Genomic DNA, 17876 nt, shown 5'->3' on the forward strand with positions numbered 1-17876 from the left:
ATGCTGGGCTGTGTTAGCAAGAGTTGGCCAGCGAGTTGAGGGGAGGGATTCTTCCCCTCTTTCTGGCACTTGTCAGATCCCTTCTGGCTTCTCTGTCCTGACTGGTGCTCCCCAGCACAAGGAAGACACTGACCTACTGCAGTGAGTCCAGTGGTGGAAGCCACCGGTGTGGTCACAGGTCTGGAGCTGGTCACAGGTCTGGAGGACGTGGCATACAAGAAGAGGAAGAGGCTGAGAGCTTGGAGAGGAGAAGGTGAATGGGGGATTGAATTGTCATCTTCAGGTACCTGATGGTACATGGCAGGGGGATATGGCAGAGGACAAAGGAGAGTGCAGAAGGAAATGGACGCAAGATGCAGCAAAGGAAATTCCTGTTGGACATAAAGCATCATTTGTTTCCTACAATGAACTTATTCATCATGAGTGTGCTGCAACTTTGCAGAGCTCTCCGTCCTTGGAGACATGGGAGCTTGACCCTGGGCAAGCTTCTCTAACTTTGAATGCCAGTGGTCCCTTCCCACCTCGGTTCCCATATGACTGTATGATTTGTCCATCCAGAGATGCCCCCATTTGATCAGGCAGCTCCCATGTTCAGCCAGTGGATGTCTAAAGCTCCTGAGGTGACTGGCATCCTGAGTGCCCAAACAGCTGCTGTATGTGGGGCTGAAACCCAACATGCCTCATGGCAGCAGGAATCACAGCCATCACTGTATGTAGTTCTTGGAGGGGTTTGTCCCACACAATGCAGCTGGAACCAGAAGTACTTGCAGGAATTACAGGGGAGAAAAAACCAAAGGTGGTGGGAGCTATGATTTGCTCTCTGTAACTGCACTGAAGGATCAGGCAATCGTGTAGCTTAATGAGTAGTATGAGAAAGGCATCAACTTGGTCTTGAGAGTGGAGGAAGAAGTTCTAAGTTGGTGAGAACACCCTCCCCACGGTGGAATCAGAGTCTACAGCTATAGTAGGAGATGGATCAGGGCCAGGCATTGCCCATCAGCAACCCAAACCAGGACCCTGGCGCCAGGGCTCCAGGCCAATGTGCCCAGCCCCATCCCACTGCTGGGCAGGGGCAGGGAATAGCCTGGGGCAAGGCTATCCCATGGGCAGTTTGGATGGGCCCTGGGTGGGGGAGAGCTTCCTGTGGGCCATAGCTAGCCTGGCCAAGACTCAGTGCAGGAAAGGGCCCTGGTTCAGGTTAGTGGTCCATGGACTTTACTATAGAATCTGTGACTCTGGGCCTGAGAAGGAATTTGAACCCGGATTATACACGTAAGGGGAATAGCTACACAGCCCATTCAGCTGAGGTTCCCTCCTATACATGATCAGTTTGGGAAGGTGCTTATGTCATCAAGGTCTAACCCAATGACCTGGAGATCCCTTTGCATCCTAGAGAATTAGTCACTGGGAATGGTGATGTCCATGATCTCTTTGATTGTCCTTGGGTGACCACTGGATCTTTTCTTTTTTTTTTTTTTTTTTAAAACTGCTCTCCTCTAATTTTGTGTCATCACAGGTCTTCAACAAAGAGCTGGAAAGAGAGTTTGATAACTTTGAGGACTGGCTGCACACCTTCAACCTGCTCCGTGGAAAGATCGGGGACAATGATGACGACGCAACAGAAGAGGAGCGGCTAGTGGGGAGGTTCAGAGTGAGTGTGGCTGCTGAGTTGGGTCAGGGCAGGGACAGCTTGGGAAAGCCTTGCCTATAGGGTTCTCTCCTTGAAGGTGCATTAGCTGAAAGGAGGTTGGATGTAAGAGACCAATTTGCATTGACCCAACCACATCTCCTTGCAGGGAGGGTAAGCCTCCAAGGATAGCCCCAGGAGTCAGATGGCTTCACAGAGTGCATTGCAGAGGGCAGTCCTTTGCAGCAACCAGATCTTTTGTGATTCCTACAGAAGGCCAAGGGCAAAGCAGATCCTCTTTATCACCCGCTGTGGATATAAGTCATGCCTGGAGTTATCGTTGCAGACTATTTTTCACCAGTAGCACGGGGCTGCCTGCCATGTTGCACCAATGCATGCAAGTTAAACTCTTGCTGGAGGGAGTGATCAGACGGTCAGGGAGCATGGAAATGAACTGTGTTTCACGTGGTAGTTCCTGGATTTCCCAGCCCCTGCCTTGACAGCACCTTTTATTTCCATTGCTCTTGGTTTTCTGCCAGTTGTATTCCTGGAATTCCCTGCCTGTGAGCACCTTGCTAGTCTGATTCCTCTGCAGGTGTCCTTCACGTTGTCCAGTTGCTCTGCTCAGGGTTGTATCCTCTGCAGGGGGTGCTTGTGAGGCAGAGGAAGCTTCCAGACCTCGCCTGTCTACTACAGCGCAGGGCTAGAAACAAGGAGAGAAAGTGGGCTCTCAGGAAGGGTGGTTTGGGATTGGTCTGCTCGCTCCGAGCCTCGGGAGCAGCAGGACTACTGAGGCTGTGCACTCCCTTGTGCTAGGGCTCCATCTGTGTCTACAAAGTGCCGCTCCGTGATGATATGGGCAAGGAGGCAGGATACGACTCCGACTTGGGCATGTTCCAGGGGATCGCCAGCAATGACCCCATCAATGTGCTGGTCTGAGTCTCTGTTGTTCGGGTGAGTATAACCATGTTGTATGCCAAGGCGTGATGCTGTGTTCCCTTACAGTGCTCGCACCCAGAGCTGGTGCTGAAGCTGCAGAGAAGTTGACTTTTAGTTCTTGGTGCTGTTGGTGCCAGCATCCACCTGATAGCAGATGGCACCAAGGTCAAGGATGCAGCATGAGGACTAAAGCTCACTGATGGGCCCTTGAAAGGGGCGTCTTCCTAGCTTTGTGCTCTCCCCATTGGGATACTAAGCCTGTGTGAGGTCCAGACACCTGGCCTACAGGATGGATGGAGGTGTCCGTTGTAGTGCTCAACTTCAGAGAAGAATTTGGATCAGCCCAGACTACGAGATTCTGGTTCTTTACATAATCCCCTTTTTAGATAATCAATGAGGCATATGCTGAGCAAACCAGGAGGAGGCAGGGATTAGTAGATCTGGCTGAAGGGCCTGTCACCTCCTGGGACACATGCCGAGTGATAATCAATGTGGTCCAGCTAATGCCTGTCTCTTTATATGGAGTGCACTCTGGAAAAAGTCCTTCTTGACCTCCATTCTTATGTCAAGATAAGATATCTTGAGATATCTCCGCCCTGCTGGAAGCACCTGGGTGGCTCTTTGCCAACCCCTTGTCCCTGTTGTTTTATAAATGCAACCTACTTTCACCTACGTTTCCCACTAACCTGGTTTCCCATCCAGTGCTACATCTCATTGCCCTGAGAAGGGGATAGCAGGTGAGATTGCAATCCCAGAATCCCAAAATCACCGAATGGTTGAAGTTGGAAGGGACCTCTGGAGATCATCTAGTCCAACTCCCCCCGCTCAACCAGGGTCACCTACAGCATGTTGCGTAGAATTGTGTCCAGATGGCTTTTGAATATCTTCGAGGAAGGAGACTCCACGGCCTCTCTGGGCAACCTGCTCCAGTGCTCAGTTACCCTCCCAGGAAAGAAGTATTTCCTCATGTTCAGACAGAACTTCCTATGTTTCAGGTTGTGCCCGTTGCCTCTTGTCCTGTTGCTGGGCACCATGGAGAAGAGTCTGGCCCCGTCTTCCTGTCACCCTCCCTTCACATGCTTAGACTCATTGATGAGACTCCCCTCTCAGTCTTCTCTTCTGCAGGCTGAAGAGTAGCAGCGCTCTCAGCCTTTCGTCCTAGGAGAGATGCTCCAGGCCCTTCCTCATCTTAGTGGCCCTTTGCTGGACTCACTCCAGGAGCTCCATGTCTGTCTTGTACTGGGGAGCCCAGCACTAGACACACCACCCGAGGTGTGGTCTCAGCAGGGCTGAGGAGAGGGGGAGGCCCTCACCTCCCTCCACCTGCTAGCAACACTCTTCCTAAGGCTGCCCAGGGTACCATTGACCTTGTTGGCCACAAGGGCACATTGCTGGCTTATAGTCAACTTGTTGTCCACCAGGACTCCCAGGTCCTTCTCTGCAGAGCTGCTTTCCAGGAGGTCAACCCCGAGCCTGTCCTGGTGCCCATGCACCATGCACCAGGTTATTCCTCCCCAGGTGCAGGACCCTGCACTGGCCTTTGTTGAATGTCATGAGGCTCCTCTCTGCCCAACTCTCCAGCCTGTCCAGGTCCCTCGCAATGGCAGCACAGCCTTCTGGTGTGTCAGCCGCTCCTCCTAGTTTAGCATCCTCAGCAAACTTGCTGAGGAGGCACTCTGTCCTTTCATCCAGGTCATTGAGGAATAAGTTGAACAAGACTGGACCCAGTATTGACCCCTGGGGCACACTGCTAGCTAGAGGCCTCCAACTAGACTCCGCACCACTGACCCCAACGCTAAATGGTAGCTGCCAGCCTGGTTAGCACCACCAACAGCCAGGACTGGCTTCATCATTGGACATATCCTGGCATGGGTGTCTGCTGTTGTGTGCCAAGATGGGGAAGAGGTTGAATTGGCGAGATTGAGGATACTTACCCCTGCTTACAGGGGCTACTTACAGAAGCCCGTGGCCCTAATAAATCCAAGGATAAGGCCAGCTGGTCTCAGGGATGGAGAATAGGGACTGTCCCTGAATTGTTCCCTAGCATTGACTGGGCTGACCTATCTTATCTTTTCCCTACAGGCCACAGAGCTGCCCCCAGCTGACATCAATGGAAAAGCTGATCCTTATATTGCCATCAAGCTGGGGAAGACAGACATCAAAGATGAGGAGAACTACATCTCCCAACAGTTGAATCCTGTCTTTGGCGAGTGAGTTGCCCCAGCCCTGTTACCTGTCTTCACCCTGAAGAGTGAGCTAGGCTCACCAGCCCTTGGGCCTGCACCCTACCCATCCCATAGCCACAGCTTGGGGTCGAAAGATGGGACTGATCGCCCTGAACTTTCCTTGGGTGCAGTGTAGCTGTCCCCATTGAAGTCATCTGTCCTGCTTTGTCAGCAGTCTCGTCAACGCTGTCAAGAGTGTTGAAGAGCTATCCGTATCTGGTCAAGATAGGTGCCTACTTTAGGAAGCGCTAGGCCTGGACCCAAGTAACAGCATCGCCGGCTCTCCAGTGACACACACATTTAGTTTCAGGGCTATTGGGACATCCACGTCAAGCGATCCTCATGATCGCTCTCCCTTCTAGGGCTGCTAGTTCAGAAGCAGTCCGCGCAGAGAATTAGTGACAACACGTAAGCTGAATGTACTGCAGTGGGAGGTGCAATTAAACACTGTCCAGAGACTGGAGCAGACCCACCTCACCCATGCATGTGTCTTGAGCGCCATCCAAACCCTTGGATGGCTACAGCCTGTTCTCCCTCTCCACCCTTTCTCCCGCCATAGGTCCTTTGACATTGAGGCCACCTTTCCCATGGAGTCCATGGTGAGGGTGGCGGTGTACGACTGGGACTTGGTGGGGACCGACGACCTCGTTGGAGAGACCAAGATTGACCTGGAGAACCACTACTACAGCAAGCACCGAGCTACTTGTGGGGTGTCACAGCCTTATGCCATGTATGAGCCAAGCTTTCCCTGTGCAACCTGGTGTCTGGACCCATGTCAGTTTCATCTTCCGCACTAGGCCTAGATCTCCTGTAGGGATCTCCCTCTTTCATTGCCTGATGATGAGGGAATCTGTGCTGTGCCCTCAGTCTTAACGTGGGCTTTGGGACCAGCACAGTGGGGTAGCAGGAGAGCAGGTTGTAAGCAGGAGCACAGGGCGGTGAGGAAGGGACTGAGGGGCATTGGTAGGTCTGGATATAGAAATGAAGAGGTTGCTGAAATAGCAGCTGGGCCGGAGCAGCAGAACTGAGCATCAGTGGCAAAGTGGAGGGCGCTGGGGATTGCAGGTCTGGGTCAGCACAGAGTGAGGGGCCTGGGGTGGAAAGGTATCGGCAAAGCGTAGAGTTTGGGCACGGATGGCCCTACCTTGCTCTGCAGTTTCACATGTGGAGCCTCAGATCCTTCCCCGATGAATCCTGGCTCCTGAGGGGCAGTAACATTTGCGTTTCTGGCAGATGGAAACAAAAATTCCTTCTTCCTCCAAGTCTTGCTACTACTTCTCTGACCTTGTGCTCTTGTTCACAGACATGGGTATAACATGTGGCGTGACCCCATGAAGCCTTCCCAAATGCTGTGCAAGCTGTGCAAAGAGGGCCAAGTGGATGGGCCGCCCTTTGGTCCAGGAGGAAGAGTGAAAGTGGCCACGAGGGTCTTCAGTGGCGCCACGGAGATGGAGGATGAAAATGGTACGCACCCCATGGCGTGAAGGTGGGGAGGGGAGCAGGGGCATGGGGTGTCCCCTCATCATCCAGAACTGAATCCCATCACCCCCTGCAGCATTGCAATGTCTCTCCAGCCACCCCCTTGTGTGGGGCCTGCGTTATGTCACCAGCTAGACAGTGTCTTATAGACGACCCAGGTTGCTGTCAGAGTTACTGGTGAGCATCCACGGCATGGCATGACCAAAGCTGCCTTTGAAACCTTCCTGCTGGCAGTTTATGGCAAAGGACCAATGCAGATAGCCCATCCTGGCCCTTGCAGGGCTTAGGAAGCCACTGTCCATATAGCTGCATCCCCAAACAATGGTTGTGTCCAAATCACTCGTATATGTGCAACAAAGTTGAATGCAGACCAGGAGGGGTGCAGAGGAGGGGGGCAGCAGTGTCGGTGGATATAGAGCTTGTTGAGCGTGGGAAAATACAGCCTGGTAGGGGATCTGGACCTTCTCTGTGAGTGCCTAGGAGTAGAAAGGGGAGAAAGAGGAGTTAGGGAGTGTTGGTGCAAGAACAAAGTGGGCCCAAGGAAACGGAGAGGAGCAACTACTAGGCAGTTCTGCTGCCTTGAAGTTGGTAGGAGCTGGAAGAGGTAGCCAGCAGGAGCAGTGTGTGTGGCCTTGGGGAAGAGGATGTCAGCAGAAGTTTGCAAAGCCAGACTGGAGGTCCTGCTGTCAGTAGGAGGTTGGGTCCTGCTTGGGATTGTTTGCTGTCCCTGGTGTCTCTTCTGCCCAGTTCTCCACACTCAGTCCTCCCTTTACCCACACGGGACAGAAGAAGCAGGCAGGGGAGCGCCTAGCACTGACCGTGCTGCACCACTGGGAAGACGTTCCACGCGCAGGCTGCAGGCTGGTCCCTGAGCACGTGGAGCCGCGTCCATTGCTGAACCCTGACAAGCCGGGCATTGAACAGGTCCCCGCAGCCCAAGATCCGGGGGAAGGGCAGGGCCTGCTTAGCCTCCAAGCAGGGAGGAGAGACCTCAGCTGGGCAGACAAGCTGCAACCCCCCTTGTCATGGGGAGCAGTGGGGAGGGAGGCAGCCTACGAAAAGTGGCACTTGGACATAGCAGTCCTTAACGCTCGGCCTGTTGAGCCCAGCTGACTAAATCTTCAATGCCTCTTCATCTTCAGCTGGCACCTATTTCATACCCCAAAGTCTCTGGGTCCCCTGCTTCCCCCCTGCCTGACGTGTTCCCCATGGATATGCTGGCACCAGGCCCTGCCATTGATATTTCCCCCAGGAAACCAAAGAAGTAAGGAATCTGCCAGCCAACAAACCCCAGGGAAAACCTGTGGCTGGGGCTGGAGCCCTGCTTCCCCACTCTTCTACTGGTTCTCCATGGCCCAGCTCAGCACAGCCATGTGCCTGGGACCCCCAACCAGACTGGCATGGCCAGAGATCCCAAGACTGGAGGCATCAAATGCTGTCTTCCGCTTCCCCACAGGTTGTGGAGCTGCCCTTGCAGGGTGCTTCAGTTCCCATCTGTTCAGTTCCCTGCAGCTCCTCACCTCTCTGTGTCAGTCTAGACGAGGAGTTCAAGTTGCTAGCTAGTGCCTGGTATGGGGAAGGGGGCAGACCAATGCAGCCAGCCCGAACGCAGCCCCAGGGGCAGGGGTTAGCCTAGGTCAGGGCGTCCACAGGCCCTTGGCTGGAGGGGAGAGTTTCCCAGTCTGGCTGGGGCTCTGGGCAAGGAAGGGCCCTGGCACCAGGCAGATCACTGGGAGAGACTTGGTAAAGGCAGGTAGGACAGAGCAGGCAGCAGACAGTGAACTAGAGAGCTCTCCTTCCCATTCCTGTCCTCTCCGCCTCTGCCCTCCGATGCTCAGCCCCTCTAGGAGTCCTTTAGACAGAAGGAAGACATTGCGTTCCTCAGCATCCATGCTAGGCCAATTTTATCCAGCTAGACTGTGTCCTTGGGCCCCTTTTGCCCGTCCCCGGGGGCTGGGATGCAGAGGCCGTATTTGCATCCTCGTGGGAATCTCTTGCACTCCTGTGCTCAGTCGACTGGTGTTTGGCTCCAAAGCACAATGAAAGTGGAGACAATTTCCTCTGATCTCCGAGGGCCGTAGCTTGGATGTGAAGAGCAGGGCAGGCAGCTGCAGGAAAGCTGAAGCCAGAGAAAGCTCTAGTTGCTGAAGCAGCCTGGAAAAAACAGAGGTTTATCTGCAATGCAGCCAGGGGCAGCCATGCTCAGTAGTGCCCCGTGTGCTGGAGTTGAGACATTCCTCCGGAGGGGCTGAAGGGAGGATTTCAATAGCCTTGAAAACACCAATGCACCCTTCCCTGTGGGGAAAATGGAGCAGGAAGGGCTATGGCTCTGGTCGCTCTGTTTTGGCAGGGATAAACGTGAGCTCCAGTCAAGTTACACATGGACACATCAGCCCATGTATGTCTTCACACGTGCACTGGAGAGCACCTGCGTGAGTGCCTGTGTCTGTAGGAAGATGCTGTATTTCAGCAAGGTTCTGCTGATGTATCATCCTCGGGATTTAACGCAGCTCCCCTCCCTTTGCCAGGAGTTTCAGCATGTAACACGAGCTGACGGTGTGGCCTGTTAGCTCTGAAGAGCATCCCTGTGTTGCTTGGACAAGTGCTAGGTGCTATAGAGGAACAGCACAGAGAAAGCCCCCCCCTGCCCTCCCCCGTAACAGGAGCAGACCGGAGGGTGCTGGTACTGAAGATGGCAGGAATCTCACAGTTCCACAGGAGTCCCTGGCACTTGCAGCCATGTGATGTGATTGTGGCCACGTGGCTGCCTTTCTCTGCCACTGTCTTCCAGTCCTCTTCTAGCCCATCCACACTGCAGCTGCTTCCAGTTCAAGGAAACTGGCTTCTGCTTTTCCTCTGGCAACTCCCACGGGAGCTGGTTTATCCATCAGCACAATTCCCAAGTGAACCGAGTGTGGCTGGGAAACCCCAGTTGCCTGCACACCAAAGGCAATGCTGGGAATATCTTACAGGCTCCAAACTTGCTGGAGTCCTAGGAAAGGCAGTGATGCCCGATGAAGTGACTGGGACACAAGAGCAGGTAGAGCCTTTGGAGCTGACTTCTGAAGGCAGGGGAAAATTGTCCTGTGTTTCCAGGAGGGTGGCCCGGTTGGGTAAGGTGGGGAAATGAGGAAAAGAGCTGGCTTCAGACTGTTTTGCAGGGCCAACAGACCCGCATTGTAACCACAAATGTACCTGAGACTAAGGCTGTGCTGTCTCCTAGAGCCTTTGGCTTGGGCCATGCAGCAGTTCAGAGTAGATGAAGGTAAAAGTCCCTTTGTTGCTCCTCTGACCCTGCCTAGGCTGCCTCCAAGCTGAGGCACCATTTCCCTCTGTGTTCCTGCCCTGTTGGTCAAGACGGCTGCGAGAGAGCCCTGCAGTTGGCGTTCCTGGCCCGTTTCCTGCAGCATCATCCCATTCCCTTCTGCCCACCCCATCTCCTCCTGCCCCTTCCCTCTGTTCCCCCCTCTGTGCCTCACCTCCTGGTCTCCCTTCCTGCTGCCAGATATGAGCTTAGAGCGATAGTGTGGAGCACAGACGAGGTCATCCTGGAGGACGATGACTACTTGACTGGCGAGAAATCCAGGGACGTTTTTGTCAGCGGGGTGTGTACGATGTGGCTGGCCAGTGCCACCACTTCCACTTCTCCTCGAGGTGGGGTCCTGGTGCTCACTTAGGCCCCAGGGCTGGTTTTGGAGAGGGGGGGTTCTGTGATGCAGCTAGGAAGGGTTTCCCCATGGGGAGGGCCAGGTGGTGCCAGTGCTGCTGTTATGTGCTGTGCTCTGTCTCTGCCTCTGTGTCTCTCTTGCTGGCTGCTTGACCTACTGTGTGTGTCTGTCTGTGCTGCCTGGCCTGGTTGCCCAGCTTTGAGCTGCAGGTCATTATCTGGAACACGGATGAGGTGGTTTTGGAAGATGATGCTTTCCTGGTGGGAGAGAAGATGTCTGTCGGGGGTAATGGCCGAGGTCTTGCTGCTTGGTCCCTTCAGGTTATCTGATCTCAGACCGCACTGACCCTCCCCATATTCAGCATGGGGCAGATGGTACCTGTGGACCATCTCTGAGTGAGCCCTGGCCCACGACTTACCTTAACGTGCTTGTGAGTCCCTTTTCTCCTGTCCTCATATAGCAGGGCTCTGAGACTGGCCCTCAGCATGGGCTCCGCCAAATTTGGCCCCCAGATTTCCCTTTCCCGTCCCTGCGGAGCTGCCTGAACTGTCCTGCTTCAGCAAGAGTCGATTTGGATTTCCCAGATCCTTTCATTCATTTTGAATTGACACGCACAGGTTAAGATGCAACTAGATCATAGCGCAATGTGCAGCAGGCAAGAAAACAAGCTTTCTCCAAAGGCTTAAACCCTATGTCATGGCAAAGAGGCATGAGGAGGAAGGTCAGATTAGTGTAGCAGAATCTAAGGCTGATGGCTGACATCACAGCATGCAGTGACTTCCCACAGCTCTGCTAAACTGCTCACTGCTTCCCAAAAGCTACCCTGAGCTTTTGGGCCAGGTCTCCTTGTCTTGCACCTCATGCTGCTCTTGGAGAACTCGTTCCATTTTCTATGTCTGGTCCGGAGAACTCGTTCCATTTTCTATGTCTGGTCCTGTTTGCAGAGTGCAGTGGAGGGTTGTTTAGGGCAGTGCATGCAGTGCCTGCCTCGGCATTCCCAGTGCCATGCTGCACAGAGGGCAGGTGCCCTTGGAGCGATGAACTTTAACATGCTGGCAGGACCCATGCTCTCTCCATCCTTCATGCCGTTGCTGCATACTGGCAGGCGTGTGAAATTTGTGTCTGTGTACATGTGCGTGAGGGGGACAAGGTCTTGTCACTGTCTGTTTCAAGGCCGGTAAGTAGGTGGTTTATGCATGGGTGGCTTTTCTGCGATGACTCTGAATCTGAAACGTGAGAGGCCTTCCCTTTGTGCTTGGGGTGGGATTGCTTGCCCTGTGTGTTTTGCAGGGCAGAGCGGGAGTGTCAGCATGCTCAGAGGCCAGGGGAACAACCCTGTACTAAGTGTCTAAGCACGGACCCATGTCCCTGCTGGCTGCAGCCCCTCAGGACCAAGAGACTCACACAAATCTGAGAGTTCCCTGAGGAACAGAGGTGTCCTGTCATGTCGAAGAAGCTGAGGAACATTCATAATGCTCCTTCCAGCAAGCTCTGCTCCAGACTTCCCAGCAGTGCTGCCTGCTCCTTTCCATCTCTTGAACATCCCCCTGCCCAGAGAAGGACCCTGATAACCAGCTTGCATGTTGCTCCCTCAATCAGCCTGTTCCCTCTAGGGCCCTCATGCCCATGTTGTCTCTTGGCGAGGCTGACATGGTGATTTGAGCAACCCTAGCCCATTGCTCGTTACTCTTGAGTCCTTCCAGTGTGTCCATGCCTTGCTGGCCTGGAGACATGCCAGCTGTATGCGCAGGATGGCCCTGTGCCCTCTCCTCCCTCCTGCTAATATGTGCCACCCCTCTCATCCCTCTGGGCCCTGCAGGTGGCTGAAGGGCCAGCAGGAGGACAAGCAAGACACAGATGTCCCTTACCCCTCACTCACTGGCGAGGGCAACTTCAGCTGGCGCTCCACCTTTCCCTTTGACTACCTGATGGCAGAGAAGAAGATGGTCAACTCCAAGAAGGAGTCTATGTTCTCCTGGGATGAGACTGAAGACAAGCTCCCTGCTCGCCTCACCCTGCAGGTCTGGGATGCCGACCACTTCTCGGCCGACGATTTCCTCGGTAAGAGGGGAGGGCCAGCTGAGCTGGGGTGACAGGGAAGCTGGAGGGATAGGGGGAGGTTACATGGCTGATGGAGCAGGAAGGCATGTGGGATGAGGCAAGGTTTATGTAGGAACAGACCCTGGAAGGACAGCCCTGGTCTTTAAGCCAATTGTGTCCTACAAACGCCTTTGGATGCTGCAGGTAAGAGCAGTTAGGCTAAGAGGCCTTGTCTTCATGCTGCTGTTCAAAGGCTGCTCCTGTAGCAAAGGCATTAGCTTTTTCCGTTAGGTGCCTGTCTGGGAGCTCTATGCCCAAGCTAGTTTTGGAGTGCAGGGTGGCTGGAAGCCATGGGCAGATGTTTGAGAGGGTGAGAGGAGGTGGGGACGTGACCCAAAAAGCAGGCTATAGTGGAGAGATCGGAGGATGCATGGCCATAGATGTGTGGGAGGATGCCAGGACACACAGCTCAGAAATGCTCGCCAGGGCAGGAAATGTTGGCCCAGCCCGCCTCCAGCCAAAGACTCACAGTTGAGGGGTGCCACCATGTATCCTTCGCCCTCTCCTACCAGGGGCAATCGAGCTGGACCTGAAGCGCTTTCCCCAGGGAGCGAAGACTGCAAAGCAGTGCAGCATGGAGATGGGGACAAATGAGGCAGAGCTGGCCATGGTTTCCCTCTTCAAGCAGAAGCGAGTGAAAGGCTGGTGGCCGTTTGTGGCCAGGGATGAAAACGATGAGCTGGAGATGACGGCAAGGATGGGGAGAAGCGGGGGGATTTTCTGTCCTGGGGACTGCATCCTCTGTGTACACGGAGGCCCCTTTGCAGAGCTCCTTCATGCCTGCCTCTGCTACGTGGGGCCCCCTCTGCTCACCATGTCGCTGGCTGGCACCGTCTCTGGGGCCTGCGGTGGAGAGCGTTGCCCATGTCTCAGCAGGCCTCTCTCTGCTCCCTGCAGGGAAAAGTTGAAGCTGAACTACAGCTCCTGAGAGCAGAGGAGGCAGAGAAATCGCCTGCTGGGCTGGCTCGCAATGAGCCTGACCCACTGGAGAAACCCAAGTAAGTAGGAGACCCCTCTCCCCCAGCAGATGCCTGGATTTGTGGGAGATGCTGCGTCGGGTGGTTCCCGGGGAGGTAGCCAGGCAGGGGAAGGTTAGAAAGGGGTCACTTATCTGGGGATGTAGGAATGAGGGCTGCGGGCAGGGTAAAAGGGGCAGAGTCACCTCTCCTGGTTCATTCCAGTGCCCTCTATTTACTTCCCTGCCTTTCCTTAGTCTCTTCCTTCTCTCCCTCCCTTCCTAGCTCCATCCCCCTTTCCCAGCCTCCCACCTCTTCTTCCTCCCCTCTGGTACCCGTTGCCAGGACATCAGCTTCATCAGGACCCCCCCCCCCACACACTCAAGTCCCTGCACTCCTTCTGGCACAAATTCTGCTGGCTCCTCTTGGAAACCCTCCTGATCCTCAAGGTCAGGCTCTTTCACTGCGTGAAGGGTTATCCAAGGAAGGAGATTGTGAGCTCTCTCACAGTGCCCCTCTCCATTGCCAGCTGGGCTTGTAAAAGGAAAGTCAAGGCTGTGCCAGGGTGCGAGCAGACTGCGGTGAGCCGGGGAGGATCATGCACTTGGGCAGCCACAGGAAAGCCACATCTGGGTGGGGATGATTGCTGTGGCCCCAACCCCGAGAGAGCCTGCTGCACCCTGGAGTGGCTGGATGGGACACAATGCTGCCGCCACATTGGCTCACATGTTGGTTGTATTGCTTGTTGTGCCTGCCCTCCCTTTCTGTGTCCATGGCATTCATGACAGATGCTTGCTTCCCCAACAGCCGCCCAGACACATCCTTCATGAGGTTCCTCAACCCCCTCAAGTCCATCAAATACCTCACCTGCACCCGCTACAAGTGGCTCATCATCAAAATAGTGTTGGCCCTGCTGCTCCTCATCCTGCTGGCCCTCTTCCTTTACAGCATGCCAGGCTACATGGTCAAGAAGCTCGTGGGAGCGTGAAGCAAAGGGGCCACCCCCACACGCCTAGCCCAGCTCCACCGCCTGCCCCAGCCCCATGCCCTTCTCCTCGCCTCTGCCTTGCAGCAACCTTGAGGGACATCTCCTCCCTGCTGCTGTGCCTCCTATTTTGCGTTTCTGCTTTGTGGATCCCTTTCTTGGCTTTACTCTCAGAGCAGTGGGGTTGGAGAAGGCCTCTGGTCCCCAGGCTGTCCTGTGTCCCTCACCTGGGCTGGCAGAGATGCGTGGCTGGCTACTCTGGGTCACCCGTGCTGTGGGTCCCAGATGCCTTGACCCACTGGGGGCAGAGGTCGGTGCCCCGTCTGGGCAGCTCAGCTCCTCTGCCCCAGCAGAAAGCAGAGGGAGCACTAGGGTTGCGTTGCTGGAGCTGTGGGAATGCTGCCTAAATGCTTGTTCACAGGACACGTTAAAAGCAGTCATGAACCAGTGACGTGGGGCAGAGCAGCCAGGGCTTGCTGGGAGCACGCCAGCCCCTCGGGCTTGGGGACAAGGCACAGAGCAGCCCCAAAGCCTGGCCTCCATGCCAGCACTGCCGCTGCCCCCCTCCTAGCCCTGAAGGTCACTGCCCCTGACTGCAGGGGCTGATGCCACCACAGGGCACGCCAGCCACCCTGCCCCAACAGCAGTTGAGACTTGGCAGAGCCCTTGGGCTCTGCAAGGGGCAGACTGGGCTGCCCCATCCCCAGGAAGGCAGATTTCCAGCAGCTCAAGCATCTTTCTAAGGCCACTGAAAGCAGCAGTGGTGGTGGGACTTGCCTGAAGGCTCCCATGGAGCCACGTTCTCTGGTGCAGTGTGAGCTCAGCGTGGTCTGCTGGTTTACCTATTTATTTTGTACTGACCACTACTTCTTGGGGCTGGGGCTTTTCTTGCTGTGTATATTGGGGGAGGGAGGGAAGGTCTCTTTCTTCAGCCCACTGCAATATTAAGCTGTTGAAGATCCACCTTTCTCAGCTTCAAGTGTGCAAGACCCTTACTCACTACCTGGGGAGCTCTTGGGGTTGTTTTTAGGATGATGTTGTTGTGGTTTGTCAATAAAAGTTGGTTTAAGCTCTTCCAGAAGAGCTGCTGTCTGCCACTGCCCTCTGTTACCCAGCCACACGTGCCCTGGGGGTTCACTTCCAGCCCCGAGCACAGATTGGACCCCCCAGGGCCGAGACCCGTTGTCCACTAGGCTGTGGACATATATACCAAATGCCACCATAGACTCGAGAATAGTTTATGTGGTCAGGGACCTGTGCAGATCTTCTAGTGCAACCGTGCTGCTTGAAGCTTGGCCAGCTGGAGCAGCTTGCTCATGGTCATGTCCAGTCAAGTTTGTATTCTCTACAAGAATGGAGACGCCACGGACTCTCTGGGGAACTCATTGCAGTGTTTAACCACCCTCACAGTAGAGAAGTATTTTCTGATCTTTAAGTGCAATTTCCTGTATTTCAGTTTGTGCCCCTTGTCCCTTGTCCTGTCGTTCAGCATCACTGAGAGGAGTCTTGCTCTCTCTTCTTTACTCCCCCTCCCCAATCACATACTAAGATGATCCCCCAGAGGCTTCTCCTCTCCAGGCTAAACAGTCCCAGCTCTCTCAGGCTCTCCTTGTCTGACAGATGCTCCAGTGCCTTAATCATCTTTGTTGCCCTTTGCTGGATTCACTACAGGAGCTCCGTGTGTCTCTTGTACTGGGGAGTGCAGAACTGGACACAGTACTCCAGGTGTGTCCTCAGCAGTGCTGTGTGGAGGGGAAGGACCACCTCCGTCGACCTGCTGGTAAAGCTCTCCCTAATGCAGCTCATGATGCTGTTGGCCTTTGCAGCTTTGGAGTCGATTGGCCCCAGCCTGTATTGGTGCATGGAGTTGTTCCTGCCTGGCTGCAGAACTTGGCATTTCCTTCTGCCCCACCCTGGGCTTGGAGTATGTGCAAAGCTGAGGGTGCTGCTCTAGTGGTGGCTGCAAGGCCTGGATCACCCTCCAGCAAAGCAGATCAGGGATGCTGCTCCTCGGTGCCCTCCAGTGCTTGGCCTTGCAGCCAGGGTTTGGGTGAGAGCAGTGTCAGGTGGGGCCTGGGGGTGCCCTGGCAGACCAGGTGTGTGGAAGTGATGTCGCCATGGCATCACAATGCCGGGGTCTTTCTGGAGGTGGGGCTGGGGGAAGTGCCGCTGTCACTTTGCCTGCGAGCGAGCGAGCGAGTGTGCGAGCGAGTGCGCGAGCAGGTGGAGAGTGTGGCGTTGAGCTGGGGCGAAGGAGCAAGGCAGCGGGGTAAGAGCTGGCTCCTTCCGTCTCTCTGCAGTCTCTCCTCCCCTCGGGGCGCTCTCCGTGGCTTTGTCGCCCCCCCAGCGCCCACCACCCGCTGCACGCTCCCTCGGTGGGCACAAGTGCCACAATCAGGCAAACGTCCCCGCCGCAAAGCCCAGCCACGCTCGGGCACCATTCTGCGCCCTTGCTGCTCACGACCCGGTGTCCCCGCGTCACACGTGGGAAAGCAGCGGCGGGAGCGGGCAGCCAGGCAAGGCCGATGGAGTGAGCGCACCGTGCCCTGCTTTTTGCAGAGTTGCTCTCGGCGGCCTTTGGCTCTTCTCCTGGTGTCAGATTGACGCTGTCGATCTTGGGGTGCGGAGGAGCGTGCACAGGGTGAGCCGCAGAGCAGAGTGGAGCAGTCAGGGTCGGGGGAGGTTGGTGGAGGGGCGTTGGAGGGGCGGTGGGGAGCAGGGCTTTGGGGGCTGCTGGTCTGCCTTGGTCGGGGAGGGGGAGGGTGGCTGCAAGGGGCGGCGTGCTCAGAGGTGGGTGCTGTGTTTTGGGTGGCACTCTTGGAGCAGGACGTGGAGGCGGAGCGCTGAGCAGGCTGCACGCTCGCGGCGTGCTTCCGGTGGCGACATGGAGCCTCGGAGGCTGAGCGTCGTGGGCGAGTTTGTGGTGCTGAGCCTCTTTGTGGTGTGCCTGGCCCACATGCCCTCGGTCGTCAACGTCCTCATGATCCTGTGCATAGCGGTGGTGTTGGTGCTGGCGGGGAAAAGGCTCTGGCCCAAGGTAGGAGTCAGCCTGGGCATGGCCCCGAGCTGGCGCGGGCAGCGAGAGGGCTGAGGCCGCGGCAGCACCTGCAGCAAGGGCAGCCTGACGGTGCTGCGCGCAAGCCTGCCTCCAGCCTCAGCTCTGCGTGCCCCGCGCAGCCCTTCCGCGAGCAGGGGGCCTCTTGGCGCAGCTTGGATGCTCGCCACTAAGGCAGCGCTCTCTTGGGCTGTGCAGGGGCCTCGCGGCAGTGCTGGCAGCCTGGGCAACGGCAGCGTGGACGAGCCCGGAGGTGAGCAGCACCGGCCCAGAGCACAGGCGCGCTCGGCAGCGCCTCCCGGCCAAGACAGCCCAGCGCCGCCAGCGCCCACCGCCCTCGGCCCCAGCTGGGGCTCCGCCCACGGGCTGCCCTCGCTCACTGCCTCTCTGCCTCCTCTTCCAGCAGCCTCCTTCCTGCCCACGGTGGAGACGCAGGACTGTGCAGCCAGCCGGCAGGCAGGGTAAGCGGAGGCCTGGCCTGCAGGGGGGCTGCCCCACAGCCCTGGCCAGGCCCACCGCAGGCAAGAGCCCGATGCAGCCCAGAGCCACGGACCTGCGCCTGGCCTGGGCCCCCCAAAGAGCAGGGCATGGCATGGCTAGGGCTGGGGTTGATGCGCGGGATGCCCAGGACATGCCGCATGCCTGCTGCTCACCAACTGGGAAGCCCCTTTGCTCCTTGCCCACTGCTGCAGCCCTGGCCCCAGCGCCCCCTCCGCCCGCACCCTGGCACCCTTTGGCGTCTGCCGCCGCAACCAGGGCTTCCCCCTGGGGCACCCAAGGCAGCCTCCTCACCACCTTTCTCCCTCCCAGGCTCACAAGCGAGGACACCTTGCCCCCTCGCC

The 17876-nt window shown here is 56.2% G+C and overlaps 1 protein-coding gene across 1 annotated transcript in view; it reads left to right on the top strand.

Moving 5' to 3' along the window:
- Window positions 1-13982, top strand: part of LOC138066522 (otoferlin-like) — an 80038-nt gene extending 66056 nt beyond the window's left edge. The window contains 12 exon segments of the mRNA XM_068936388.1: window positions 1517-1651; window positions 2444-2581; window positions 4649-4776; window positions 5351-5521; window positions 6095-6254; window positions 7051-7194; window positions 7413-7534; window positions 9776-9877; window positions 11758-11999; window positions 12551-12729; window positions 12936-13036; window positions 13802-13982. Of these exon segments, the coding sequence (XP_068792489.1) occupies window positions 1517-1651; window positions 2444-2581; window positions 4649-4776; window positions 5351-5521; window positions 6095-6254; window positions 7051-7194; window positions 7413-7534; window positions 9776-9877; window positions 11758-11999; window positions 12551-12729; window positions 12936-13036; window positions 13802-13982 (1803 nt within the window).
- Window positions 13983-17876: the final 3894 nt, after the last annotated feature.

This window comes from Struthio camelus, chromosome 3 (assembly GCF_040807025.1).
Source record: "Struthio camelus isolate bStrCam1 chromosome 3, bStrCam1.hap1, whole genome shotgun sequence".
Taxonomy (NCBI): Eukaryota; Metazoa; Chordata; class Aves; order Struthioniformes; family Struthionidae; genus Struthio; species Struthio camelus.